The 14,372-nt window shown below is 35.4% G+C and overlaps 1 protein-coding gene across 1 annotated transcript in view; it reads left to right on the top strand.

Annotated features, from left to right (window-relative positions):
• PCLO (piccolo presynaptic cytomatrix protein) overlaps window positions 1-14,372 on the top strand; it is a 373,983-nt gene that overhangs the window by 315,492 nt on the left and 44,119 nt on the right. The window contains exons 22-23 of the mRNA XM_009883002.1: window positions 9,476-9,617; window positions 13,231-13,298. Of these exons, the coding sequence (XP_009881304.1) occupies window positions 9,476-9,617; window positions 13,231-13,298 (210 nt within the window). The remainder of the gene's footprint in view (window positions 1-9,475; window positions 9,618-13,230; window positions 13,299-14,372) is intronic.

The raw sequence follows: 14,372 nt of genomic DNA, 5'->3' as shown, positions 1-14,372 counted from the left end.
ATTAGTTAACTGCAGTTTTGTGGAGTATGTAAGTAAAATGAGAAGAGACTATGACCTTGAATAGAAAAAGCACCAAAGATACTCAAAATAGCTTTAAATTTACAGAGTTCTTTGCGGGAGGAAGAGGAGATGAAGGGAGGAGAGGTTTCACTAGTTACAAATTCTAAAAGTTAAGACTATTGTGAACAATGAATATTAGGGCATCATCAGTCCAAGTTATTGCAAATCCATTCTTACAGGGATGCAGCATGGTGGTGGTAACCATCCCCATTACAGCCTACTTTATTGGCACCTGGAAAAGAACCCATTATGAACTGGTTTTATGGACTGCCCTCTTGGCAAGTTAGTAATTTTTTATTAATGAATCTCAAAGACCTTTATTAAGGATCCATTACAGATAATCCACAACATGATTACTATTATTTTTTACCACGTTTATTTCTCTCTGAATTTGTCAGAGAACAGCATCTTTTAGAATAACTTTGTTCTTTTCAGCCCAAGCACACAAATTTTTCCCATCATCCACAAGGATGATGGGAAAAATTCTATTCTGTGAGTGACAATCCATTCTTGTCTACCTAAGAGAACCCTCAGAAAGAGCTTCCTCCTTTAACCTAGTCTCTCATTAGCTGCTTTTTTTTTTTCCTTGAATTGGCACTTGAAAAAACAAAACAAAACAAGAACCCTCGGTCATTCTTAAAATGCCCCGGTCAAATCTTTCTATATACTTCTACATACTTCTGACTCCTAGGACCTTTTCTATTGGATGTATTTTGTCAGTTATTAATTGTATGTCTGATGAGAAGTAAAAAGGAAATCGTAAACAAAACCAGCACCTGTGGTATACTTACACTTTGTGAATGCAAAGGACTTGCATCAGTTTGAGTTTATTGCACTGAACTATATTTGTATTCATTTTAAACAGTAAAAAGTGTAATTTAATCAATCTGTTTTAAGGTGAAGCTACAACAGAAAACATTGGTCTTTGTTCAGCACCTTTGTAAAATCCAATATTCAGCTACAGCATTTAATTAAAAATAAACCCTGAAGTATCATTTCCTTGTTGCCTGTGAGAGATAAGGGTGTGATCTGCAAAGAAACCAATTGCATAATACACATTCCCATCACACCCCTCAGAGAGGAAAAATAAAACTTCAGAGCCAACCTTTGAAAGCAGAAGTTGCAAGGGATCCAAGCCAGAGTGAGAGATCAGTGCCTAGGTTTGAGTTAATTTGATTTAATTTTTGTGAAAAATCTGAATCATTACCAATTACACATTCACATACAATCAAGCACATTCCTTTCGACATAAATCTGTGTACTAAGGTTTATCCACCAGATGAGTCAGCTTTAGAGATAGTGTAAATCAGTCCACCTCCTTTTAAGTCAGTAATTTATCCCACAGAAGGATCTTTCCATTATATGGAATTTACTTGGTAGGTCACTTATGTTTTAAATATAATAAATTATTTTATAGTTCTTCAGATACTTGAACAGAGATACTCTGATGATAATTACCGGTTCTCTGGTTATAAGCATATAAAACCAGAGGTGTAGCCATAGTACTGTTATTTACTGATTTTCTATAAAAGCCTTTCCAAAGCCAGTTTATAGTTTTAAAAGAATGAACTAAATAATGAACTAAATGCTTTAGTTTTAATAACGCCCAATAGAGTGAATAAGAAAGACAAGGAACAGCAAAATTTCCCTTCAGCATCGGTGTGAAGTACAAAGGTGCACCAGCTCTGCCTGACTAGAGTAGAAAGTGAAAATATAAAGTGTAGTTTCCAGTGAAATAAGAAGTACAGAGCACAAAAAAAAAAAAAAAAATACTGTTCACCCTATAGTTAGCATTTATGTACATAGCCGGTCTTTTTTTAAAGTACATGGTTTTATAGGGAGCTGTGGTCTCTACATGGGTGTTTAACATACCTTCTCAATGCATAAAATTCAATGGACTTGTCCTTATTTGCAGAGGAAGAAGCATCAGTTTTGCCCCAAAAGGTGCAATGATTGTACAATGAAAAAGCAATTCATTTATTACATCAGAATATCAAATGGTCAACAACAACAACAAAAAGTATTTTATGACCAAAGAAGAGAATTTCTAGACAATTATTTTGATTCCTCCTAGGATGTCTGGAGAACAGTAAATTAATATTCAAATAGCTAAGTGGGTGACTTTAAGCCTGAACAACATTGTAGTCCTATGCATTTTTCTGTCCTTTCAAATAGACACTCACGAGAGAAAAGCTACAAGTCAATAAATACACTGTTGCTTGAACATCATGTGATGATGGATGTCATATGCACCTCCTCTTTTCTTTGGTGCACATTTTAAAAATAACCAAACAAGCAAATAACCTGCCAGGAGAAAAGCACTGCTATACTCTTGACCTGAATTAGTTAGCAAATGTTAAAGATCTAGAGAAAATACCATGTGTTTCAGTTAAAGGTCCAAACATACCTGTTAAATTCCTATTTAAAATAATAAAAAAAATATATTTCTACAGCAATTTCTGTCTACTTTTTCTAATATTTTTTTTTTCAATAATAGAAAGGTTTTATTCAATAATAGAAAGGCTTTTTTCAACCGCAAACCTCTGGGAATTTAAAATCACAACATTTTCTGAAAACCTCCAAATCTAATGCATGCACCCAGAACCTATTTATTTCCCCCATCTCATAGAGAACTTTCACTTTTAACAATATAAATTTTCCATCGTGACACAAAAACTTTTCTGGGATATCCTAAGAGGAAATAACTTTCCAAATAATTGCATGTCATGTGATTTTATTGGTCCGGGGGAGGTCTGCTATCAGAGCTGATACTGTTAGCTAGAATCTCTAGAGCAGACAGACTGTGCATCAGCATTTTCACAGTTGTATCCAAATGATCCTGTCAATTTACATCTCTCAAAGACCTCTGGGTTAAAACACATTTGTTCAAAAGGCAGCATACCTGCTTTTAACTCACTTGGTCCAACAACTTTGACAAAAATTCACTTAAGTGTCAGCATAACAGGTTAAAGCTACAGAGAAATGTGATGTGATGTATGTACCAAGATATTGCTAGCATGGTAAAATCTGTGATACAGGTCTGAGCCAGCAAAGTGTAATTTCTAGCCATTTAGCTGTAAGAAATTAAAATCGACAGGCATTTTCCTTATCACTAAGTTCTATTTACTGGCCTTAGCAGCAATGTGGAGTGAAAGGAAATTGATTCTCGGGTTCTATAAATCTTTTGAATTGGATATGACTGTGGATTTAAATACCTGTTTATTTGGGGTCCCTTTAGGTCTATACCTATTTTCATACTTTTAATAAGCAATGCCATGTTTTAATTTCCTACAATAATCTGGGATGTTTCCTTCACGCTTTAAATAATTTACTGCCCAAAGCTGGTTTATGCCTAGCTTCACTAGTCTCTTAGTCTCTTAATTTCCAAGTTAAATGGGCCTTCATGTTGCTACAAATAACCCATTTCCAAGAACCATTATCAAAACAAGAACAGTTTGTCCTCGCTCTCTGCAGATAGCAATAATCTGAGGCTCTCTTTTGAGTCTTGTTTCATTCTAATAGCTGGCACATTTTGCTTTGGCTATTGCTGCTATTTACTCTTCCACCATTTTAAGCTGACATGTAATTTTAGGAAATTGCTCAGATTCTTCATTTGATAACTCTTATTTCAAAAGTCTGGTAGATGGTAGCTCAACCCTACAAAGCACATGTTAGAAAATTATTCTATCAAAATTGCCTTGCTGGGTAAAAAAAATGCCATCACCACAGTTTAAGATGAGTGCTGTTCTGCCATTACTCACTTTAAACAGTAAATTGCTCTGTAAATAGTTGTATTGAAATTTCACAAAATATCACTGCTCAGTGTGTGGTCAAAGCTGTGTCTAATATACAAATGTGGCTGAAATGGATAAGACCATGGTCTAAAGTACTGTTCAATGTGAGGAAGAGTGAAGAAAAGAAACTATCAGAACTGACCTGCGGTATATGCCTTTGATCAGTAGTTATTTACGTATCCCCATTCTGTGGCCAGTTCAGAAAAGATGCAGCTAGCAGTCCCAACAACAGGGTTTTACACTGCAGACCCTTATGGAGCAAGCCTGAGCAGCATTTGCTTTTAGTGTGAGCAAAGCCTTCATAAAAGCACGTAAACTGGCATTTGGGGGCAGTTTGAGGTTGGAGCACTTGAAACACAAGGTGACTGAGAGTGAAGAGTAGAGAAGCTTCTGCCAGAAGACACTGTGTGTGACATGTTCAGTCTGTTGGTCAGCACATAACTATCCAAAGCAGATAGGTGATTTCACCTGCTCTCATGGGTTTACATGTCTCTGAGCAGACTCAGCACGATGCTATCAGACCTTTTTGTCACCCAGGGTTTCTCACAAGACTGCCAGTTATAAAGAACAATTTTTTTTCAATCAATTAGAGGCAAAGTCTCAAAACTTGATCCTGAATGAGTACTCAAAAGCGTTTTTCCCTCCTCCTGTTTGGTTTACAAATAAAACTGTCTTTCCCAACGTGTTTTGACAGTTGTGTTTCTGCTTCTAGACAGATAGTCGAAAAGGGGAATGTCTATCATTTAATCCTCAGCAGTAAGATCTGCTTGAGTCTGTTCTTCTTTTATCCACAGGAACCAAAGAACAGCTTAGTCCCATTTTTCAAATTGAAGTCTTTAAAAATAAAAACAAAGGTCCATTCACTGTAAAGAATAGCTGGAGCAGCTGACAGTGCTGGATTGTTTCCGTTTTGCTGCTGACTGATTTGGCAGTTCATGGCTACAGGTCTTGTCTGAATTATCTATATCTCCTTTATGTTAGTTTTTTAAAAAGCGTCTTCTCTGTGGTAAAAACAGACGTTTCTGAAAGATAAAGTGAAATCATATGGCTTCCATTCTTTCCTTTCTTATTGATTTTAATACAGTATTTTCTTTATACTAAGGTATGACTTAAATGTTTTTCTTGATTATAAAAGTTGATTTTTCCAAATGGGTCCATAAACCAAAGCATGAGCAAAAGCATATTTTTGCCCTAGATGCATTCAGCTAATGTCTTGCTAATAATAATTTAAAAAAATAAAAATGAAAAACGGAGCTAAAAGGAGAGATCAGTGCTAGCTTTAATTTTCTTGAATTGGCAATTCTTTTTCAAGAAGGCTTAAGGGAATATGTGTCCAAATATCATTCTGTTGAAGGAAAAGTCTTTTTTAAAATTGTATTTCTGTAAACAATACAAAGTTCAAAAGATGCCAGTTTAACCATTATAATTTTTTTTTTTTCTTGGGAAACCCTGATCCTATGTCAGGGATAACATTATGATCCACTTTTTTAGAATCTGACAGAATTCCTGTAAGCAATCAAGAACCCTTCCAACTCATTTATGTGTTATTCTCTAGAATGGTTGAACTGGAACTTCTGCTCATGCTGGCCTGTCTGACAGACAGTAAAACAGTGTCACTCAGAGGCAGCATTAACACCACATTGCTAGCTACTAAATATGACATGTCTACTCATCAGCACACCTTCCAAGTAGAGAATATTTCATCTCGTTGGGGAACTACCAGCTAAAACACGATTAGTAAATGAGAATTAAATCAAGCTACAACAATAGCTTCATATAGTAAAAGATTCTGTGCACGCTTTCAGAGGAAGCACCTCATGTTAGAGTTTTAAACTTTCATATCTTATTTCTATTCTTCATAGTCCAATGGCTGGACAGTCCAGACATAACTCAAGTTACAATCCTTAATAAGTACCAAGCACCTGGTAAATTGCATAAAAAGTTTGTGGACAAGGATCTGGAGGGAAGGAGGGATATCTCTCTCCCAGAAGAAGGCCAAGTGATGATGTTGGGTGATGATCTTCAGTTAAGTTTAGTCTCTTACATCTCCTGAGGCCTGCAGACTCTTTTCTTTCCTCTAAAAATGGAAAGATTTCCGCATCATGTGTAACTGACAGCAAGACCTTGCACATGAGAAGTATTTAAAAGGTGTTTTTTTTCTAAGAACCAAGAAATAATTTGAAAAACCAAAGGGCAAGGAAGCAATGAAACATAGCTCTTGCATGCACTGGATATTTAATATTCAAATGATGGCAATTGCCTTTGCCCAAGTTCCTATTCAGACAAATTTTGTACATTTAAGTAAAGCAAGACTATACCTTGTAGTATCAGGCACTTCTGTGACAGCAGAAGAGAATATCCAATCTTCAGACAAGAGTGAATCCATACAAAACTATCCAGCCCTCTACAGACCAAGGCACCTCCTGACAGAACTTTGACATCAAAAACTGAGAACTTAGGCATTTTTTAGTGTAGGCAACTGTAAGCAGAAGAACTATAACTCAAAATTGAACCTGCCTTAATCTCACTTCACTTACTTGTCCTTTATGTGGGTAGGAACCCAATTGGCCAAGCAAGGTGGCAATTGCTCTGACACTTATAGGGTTGCACAGATCTTACTTAGGCTAGTAAGACTAGAAGAGTACCACAGAGAACTCAGCCTTTCTTGTTAAAGTTCTTAAGACAACATTTGCATTTGTCCAAAGAGAAAGGGCAAGATTGCAAATGAATGTACAAACTAGTATCTCAACTTACAAACTAACTCTCAACTTAGAGTACAAATCTAACCATAGTTATTCTAACTCTTAGCCAAAATATTGCCTGGCAGCAGGCATCACCACATCTTCAGAACTTGGAAGTTTCCTACATAACCAGCAGCAGAAGCTTAGAGGTTTAGATTTATCTGTAAAAATATAGATACTGGAAAACGTGGGTGTGTCACCAGTTATGGAAGAGTTCTCTGTATCCAGGTTCTTAATTTGTCACAAAACCATCTGTAAATCTATTTGTGGATTTCATCTCATGTTGGAAACTGATGCTGTAGTTACTTTCATAGAGCAGACAGGGAAAAAAAAGGATAACGTTGAACTTCAGAATTTTCAAAATCCAGTCGTGAATCTAAACTTGGACCCATTATAACCATTCACCAACAGATCTTATAGGAAAAAACATCAATATAGAAAAAAGATGTAAATTAGTGAAAACAGTAGAGAAACTAAAAATACAGCACACTGAATGTATCCTCAGGATACAGCTGTTTCAAAAGAAACAACTATGTTTTGATTATAAATAGATGTAGCAAAACTTCTAAGCCATGTATATAAGCTTAATTCAATCTTTTCTGGCTTGAAGTAAATTCTAGGTTCTCACTGGTTTTAGAAATCCACCAGCAAAGATATAAGAAATCACTTCAGGCAGTAGCTTTTACAGCAAAGTCAATAAAAATAAGAGCTCAGATATGAACCATCCTTTCAACCACATATGCTATGGTGGAGATGTATGCTACACTAAGCAAATTCATGCCTAAGGGAAAGACTAAAGACACTTTTTTGTACTAGCATAATACTGTCTTGGTTTCTGTGGGTTTTGCAGATGTGTGGCTTTCCAGATTGTCCTCGCCTGTGAGGCATTTGTCATGCCATGGCAAAAAAAACACAACCCAACACAAAGGAACCCTCACAATCCCAAAAAACAATCAGTAGTCATATAGGTCACATAAACACGATGAGAACTTAGGTTATGGGTTAGTTTGGGACCGGCAGGAGATAGCCCCAATACAGGCTGTTGAATACAGGGCAACTGGCAGTAATGAGCTATAAAGGAGAGCTTGACCTCTCTTCTCTGAAATCTTGCTCTTGCACAACATTTCACAACAGCGGTTTCCTGACATGTCGCCATAGTCATAGGAATTCCCTCACAGTACCACAAACTGGTAACAGAACAACTGCTACTCACAGCCACCCGAGCAGGGCTCACTGCGGTGCTCCGGCTCTGTCCCAGTAAAAACATGGGTGGCTTTATCTCCAGATGAGATACTGAGGGTATCTGTTAATAATACTAAGATTTTACCGTTTATTAATTTGTATTAGTATCCAACAAGATAGCCTATGATTAATGTATAAAATCATGAAACAGAGCTAAAGAATATTTTTGTCTGAAAATAATTTAGACTGACAGATTCCTTCTGTGGCTGTAGGCAATAGTGAAACAGAGGAGGCTAGCAGAGAGTTTTTAGAGTTATGTGACAGCTCGGTTTAGCAGTGAAGAATCGTTTTGCAGAGTAAGAGTTCTGTCTTAACTCATAGTTTGACCTAAGGATTGATGATATGTGAATTGCCACATTCACCTCTTTGAGTTTCAATTATTAATCTGTTTTTGCATTACACTTGAGGAAGCACGCTCCTCTTCTCGGTCCCACATCAGGCAGCATGCAGCAGTCTTTACCAAAAATATTATTCACTGAGCCAAACATAAATAGTATTGGTTGCCAGTTTAAGGCAAGTCACCACTGGGGCTCTGGCTCTTATTTGAAGTAATTTCCATTTAGAAATTTGACTAGTTTCTTGTTTAAAGAAGAATCTTTTTAACTGCTTGCATTCGAGTTTCACAGTTCACCAACATAACAAAAAAACTCATTAAGTCTTCACAGAAAAATGACTTTACAAAAAAGTATTTTTTATCTTCAATATGTATGCTCAGTCAGTTGGAACAGATGAAATATGACAATAGTAGATGTAGTAGAGGACATCTAATAAATAAATTCAAAAAATCTGTATTAATATTCCCAAGCAATTGTGTTATTCAATATGAGAATAGCTATTCTATTGTTCATGTATTAATTATTATATGTAATGTCCCTGTGTCCTTTTTTGTTTATATTTCTCAACTTGCTAAAGGCTGAATACAGGAAGATTTCTTCATGTAGTACAATATCCAAAACACAAAATAAAGTATCTGAAGTAAAACTAACATGCTGGCGTACATTTTATACACCAATTGGTCTTAAACAAGATTAGGGCAGGTCCCGTCAAAATATGTGCTTTTAAATTCTAGATATGTCACAAGAGAGATCCAGATGGATAGGAGCAGTTGAGAAATATAACACAGTAGCCATGTTACGTCTGAAGAGGGGTGGAGGTCTTCATACAATCTCTGTGACTGTGGATGGTGTACCTATATTTCCTTTCAGCTTCCTCTCCTTCTCAAAATCACCAAATGCAAAGAATGTTTTATGAGGAATATGAGGAAGGCCCACTGGGACTTTAATTTTTACAAGATTACCATATGTTATGCTTCAGATGAATAACTGGTTTTCTGTAGCTTTAATCAGAAAAGCAGTGTTAATCAGTCTAACCCATTCTTTTTTTCCTTCAGGCTGTTGATTTGAACTATTAACATGACTGGAGAAAATATATGGTAGTATACTATTTGGTTTAGAACAACTTATTCTATGTGAAAATAAAAATCATCTGCAAAAGATGATAATGCAATACTGGAATGTAAAGTAAAAAAACTGAAAGAATTTGCAGCATGTGATTTTGATAAATTACATTTTTTCTTAACGTGGATGGTATTGATGTCTTACAAAGTTTTTGGTAACCCACTGTTCCTGCTCTGTACAGCAAGGTCTACTAATCACCGACCTGCAGAAAGTTCTGTCTCCACTGGCTCGTCAGCCAGTAGTTTTGGCAGTGGATACAGCATGGATAGCGAAGGCAGCAGCAGTGCCACGGGAGAGAATAATCTATTTCCCATCCCAAGAATGTAAGGTTTTTCCTTTAATATACTGTATCTTCCATACACTGACTATGTATAGCCCTTTCTCTTGCCACTCGTCTTCTTACATAGTTTCCTCTGCAGACTTTGAGTTACGCAGCAGAATAGCTAACTGGGAAGAATTTCTCAGTGTTCACACTTTTATTCTGCTTTGTTGAGTATTGAATTTTTAATAATCAACCAAACCTCTGCCTCAGCATCATGAATTTATTGCTATCACACAGGAGAGGTGCTAGTCTCAGCCTTTGATGAAAGCACGTAAAGGTGGGTTTGGGTTATGTTTTAAAAGTGCAACTTTTAGTAGCCCTGAGAATGCTTAGTTTAAGTTTTCAGATTGGCCTCCTTCTAGAAAAAAAGTGCTACTAGTGCAAATGAAATTCAGATTCTGGGTATAACCCAACTTTTCCTAAGTTTTTACAAGATTGAGTGGAATTTCTCAGTTCTTGGTTGGAAAAACCTTTTTAGGATGGAGTCCCTGTAGGAATTATCAAGCTACTATCAGTGTAATGATCCTATAAAATGATTTAATTTTCAAACATTTTACCCAGTTAACTACTCCACAGAGAAATATTTTGCCAGGATTTTTTTTCCCCTCAACTTTGGCAGCATGCACCTTCATTTAGCAATTTCATTTATATTCCTTTATAGAGAAAAGCAATTGCTCCTAATCAACTTAATGCTTCTGGCCTGAAAGTATTATAGATTGACTGTTCTCAAAATATTACTTGGTAGTCATTGCTCATTCAATGTCTGCAATAGTTCAAGTTTTTCTCTGGGACACAAGTTTTTTGCTTTTCCCTTGAATTATTAGTCACAAGAACTTGACATAATCTTCCTAAAAAAGCTTGAATGAAGAAAAAAATCATCGTATACGACTATGACATTTCTAAGTATTCATTATTTTTCTAAAATAAAGCCCTACGGTATTTGTCTACAGCTTATTCGCAGCTAAACGGAAAATCTAATATTTCAACCTCGTCTTCAGAATCTAGGAGGACGATGTGAGCTCAGGTTGTAGGGTGCCAACTGTTTAATCTTCATTGAACTTTTCACTCGTGTTGTTCTAGGTTAAAATGAGCTGTACTTCCCAGTGGCAAAAAGATGATCTTCAATTGGATTTGACAATCTCAAAATTATTTTGCCATCATTCCTAATGAGAAAAGCAAAAATGCATAAAATCTTTGTGCACAGAAGCACAAAATTGAGCTCTCAGAAGTTTTTAGTTCACATATGCTAAATTTGAGTCCAAATAGTATCACTTACTGTGCATTGTCTAGCAATGTCACAGTATCTACAGTTACTTGGCATTTAGCTGACAGATTCACCAGTCTATTAAGCCTGAAATCAGCCCCGCTTATCCTGAAAAACAGGATGAAGTCTCCACAGGTTCAGCTCTTGTCTTATAGCAACTTGTTCCCATGAATTTTACTTACTTAAATAAAATATATCCAGCCCTCTTATTTTCTGTTGAGGGCCAGACTATCTTTTTTTATTTTTATTATGGCACTTTTAAAGTAAGTTGTTTATATGCTGATATTAGACAGAGGCTTTAGAAGTTACACAGGACATTTATATCGACAAGAAATGTTTTCTTTTTCATGGTAATCTCAAGGACTTTAGACAGCAATGTAATGAAAATGAATGACAAAATTAGTGTTTACCAGCAGAGACCTTTGTGATCATTCCTGGGGACAATGTTTTAAAATAGATAACTGTTTCCATTTTGAATTCTGGATAAAAATTCTTATATATCTGAATATATGTATGATTGAAATTCTAGTCGACATTTGCATTCACACTGGCTTGATAATGACTTCAGGGATTCTGACCTGGTACTCTAATTCAGCATATCCTTAAGACCACACCTCACAATTTGGATGTGGAGCGTTAAGTAGGCTAAATAATTTTAATTGCCTTGGCATATAAAAACTTGTTTGGTTATAAGGTCCCTGTCTAGATTAAGTTTCTGATCTATGAATAGAAAAAATTTTGGATAGGGTGAGTTTTAAACTCTTTACTGTAGTCCAAATTCTTTTAACCATAGGAACTTTTAGTCATGAAGCAAAACAAAAGAATTAAATAGTAACGCCGTGGGAAATGCTTGATGAGGTAGCTAGTTAGCATACTTGCCAATATTAAATATTGTTATAACAGTCAAGGGAAATTAATCATTATATACAGTTATAAACAGCTGAATAAATCTTGTTAAGTCTTTCTATTTAGGAGATTTTTTTTTTAAAGGCTCTTATTATCCAGTTGTAATACCCCTGAAAGTTACTTATGTTATCATCTCTGCTAAAGACCAGATTCTCTGTGCCTTTGTATTGTATAACCATCCATACCAGTACAATTTCTGTAAAATTATATTAATTTTGAATGCAAAGGTGAAAAGCAACTGAATAACGTGTAAGGAATATAACCCTAGGGACAAATAATTCTTGCATCGTATTTGTAATGAATTTTCTGAAGTATTAACTCACAGAAGAAGAAAATAATAACTTTCAGTTAAAATTGAATTTAAAATCACTTTTAAAACTGGCATTTTATACTCATTTTGTAGTTCTTTGTGAACTTGGACAGCTTCTGTTGCTGCAGTGAAACAAGAACCTGGTGTCCCTGCCCATGGCAGGGGGGTTGGAACTAGATGATCTTGAATGTCCCTTCCAACCCAAACCATTCTATGATTCTATGATTCATTGGTAGCAAAGAACAGCGGTGACCCTTTAACCTCAGAGCAATAACATGCATCTGAAGATAATGCCCTATATTCTCTACCACAGCATTTCAGAGTCTTAAGGGACAAATAGAAGCACAAACATCTCATAGTAACAGGCATGTTTTTGAGAGTGATTGTAATCATGCCTTTGAGCCCGCAACAAGTATGTTTAAAGATAGCTTACATTTTACCTAACTTTCATTGCCTAAAAATAGACGTCTAGATTGCAATACAGGTTCTTTCTACATCCCGTGGAGAAAGGGAACTCCAAAACATTATTTATTCTGTTCACCTTACTTCAAAATTAATGTCTGTCTCAGGACTGAACCTAAACTGTAATGTAAAAGGAATCATTAAAAGAAGATAATGACTACAAACATGCCTTACCTTTGAAGTAACAATATTGTAGACGAAATATCATTTTTGTGACTCATCATATATTTCACTGTTCACCATAACAGGATAAAGCGGGAAGAGAAGCTATACAGGCTGATTGCAGAACCTCAGGCTGATGTGGGGCAGGTAGCAGACAGCACATGATGGCCCCATTCTATAAGAATGCACAGGTTTAGCAAGATGGAATTGCAGTTGCCTCCAAAAGAGAGAAAAAAATAAAAATTCTTAAGCAATCTGTCCAAATAGCAATAAAAAACCCACTATGGTTCACTTTATTTTCTTGAAATTAAATACACACACACACTTTTTTGGTTGGTTTTTTGTTGTTTTTGTTTGTTTGTTTGTTGTTTTTGTTTTTGTTTTTTTCCAGAAATACCTGCCATGTTTGTTTTTTGTACGGAACCAAGCCTCATCGGCTTGGATGTGTCATTTTCTTACATCTCATCTCCTTACAATCTTACTGACAATTACCACCATGTCTTTTAACAGAGGGAAGATGAGCCAGAATGGACAAGAACCAGTAAAGCAGTCGGGAGTAGGATTAACTGATGCAGAAGGTAAAAAGAAATACAAACAACACTACAGTGGTATCCCATGTTTATAGAACCAATATGTTTATTTCTTTTACTTGTTATGCTATGAAAGATAAGCTTATGCTCTCTTTGTACTATAGATTAAGATCCTGACTTTCGTTTACTCTAAGGGCCCTTTACACATAACACCAATGTAATGAGTCTTCAGTTTAAATGAGAACAGTGTCTTACCTGTTTATTAAAAGTAATTATATAGTTAGATTGCAATGAATAATATCTGTCTTAATGTTCATTGCTTTTCATAGAATTGGAATAAAAAATATGAAGTATAGAGCTGACTCAATACCCATTAAATCAGAAGAAAATATCCAATGGCTGTCAGGCTCTATTATTATAACATTTCAGAATATTTACTTCATAAAGGAATTATTGATTTTGGTGTCTACATAAAACATTAAGTTTAACTAAAAATATTAGATGACCATCAACCTTGACTGCTGCACATAGACTATAGTGAACCTCTTATCTGATTGGGAAATCCTGAGTGATTTTTTTCGGTGTGAATGTAGTGCTGCCAAAGAAGGAGATATTGTAATATTGGACCTGGAAAGAGCCTGACAGAATGGCTGTCAAACTTTCATGAGCAATGCGATTATCTCTTTCATGTGTAATAATGGACAACTGCATGAAAATGGAGAGAGTGTTTTGTATTCAAGGATATGTTAGGAAAATTCCATTTCCCTTTACATTTAAGGTATTTTCTTCCAAGTGTATGTTTCTGTTGACCTCAAATATAAAACTTAATTATCATGACTTTCATTTTATTATTAAAATACTACTTTTATCACTTTAATGCATTTCAATGCAGCTTTGGGGTTTTAATTAATTCATAAATTGAAATTAATATATACAATTGAGGTTAATGTCATGTTAAGTTCAGCCTTTAAAAAAATAACATTTTTCAGGTTTCTGCAATCTGTATACATGGGGAAATAGTTGCTGTTCCTATATTTGAGGTAAAAGCGTATTTGAAGAAATCAAATTAGATTTTGAAGGTAGAACTGTAAAACTGTCTTTTCCAATGCAGAAATCCATAAC

This window comes from Charadrius vociferus, unplaced genomic scaffold (genome assembly GCF_000708025.1).
Source record: "Charadrius vociferus isolate BGI_N301 unplaced genomic scaffold, ASM70802v2 scaffold32, whole genome shotgun sequence".
In the NCBI taxonomy this organism is placed as follows: Eukaryota; Metazoa; Chordata; class Aves; order Charadriiformes; family Charadriidae; genus Charadrius; species Charadrius vociferus.
Note: the sequence above shows the minus strand (reverse complement) of the source record. Positions and strands in the feature narration are given on the sequence as shown.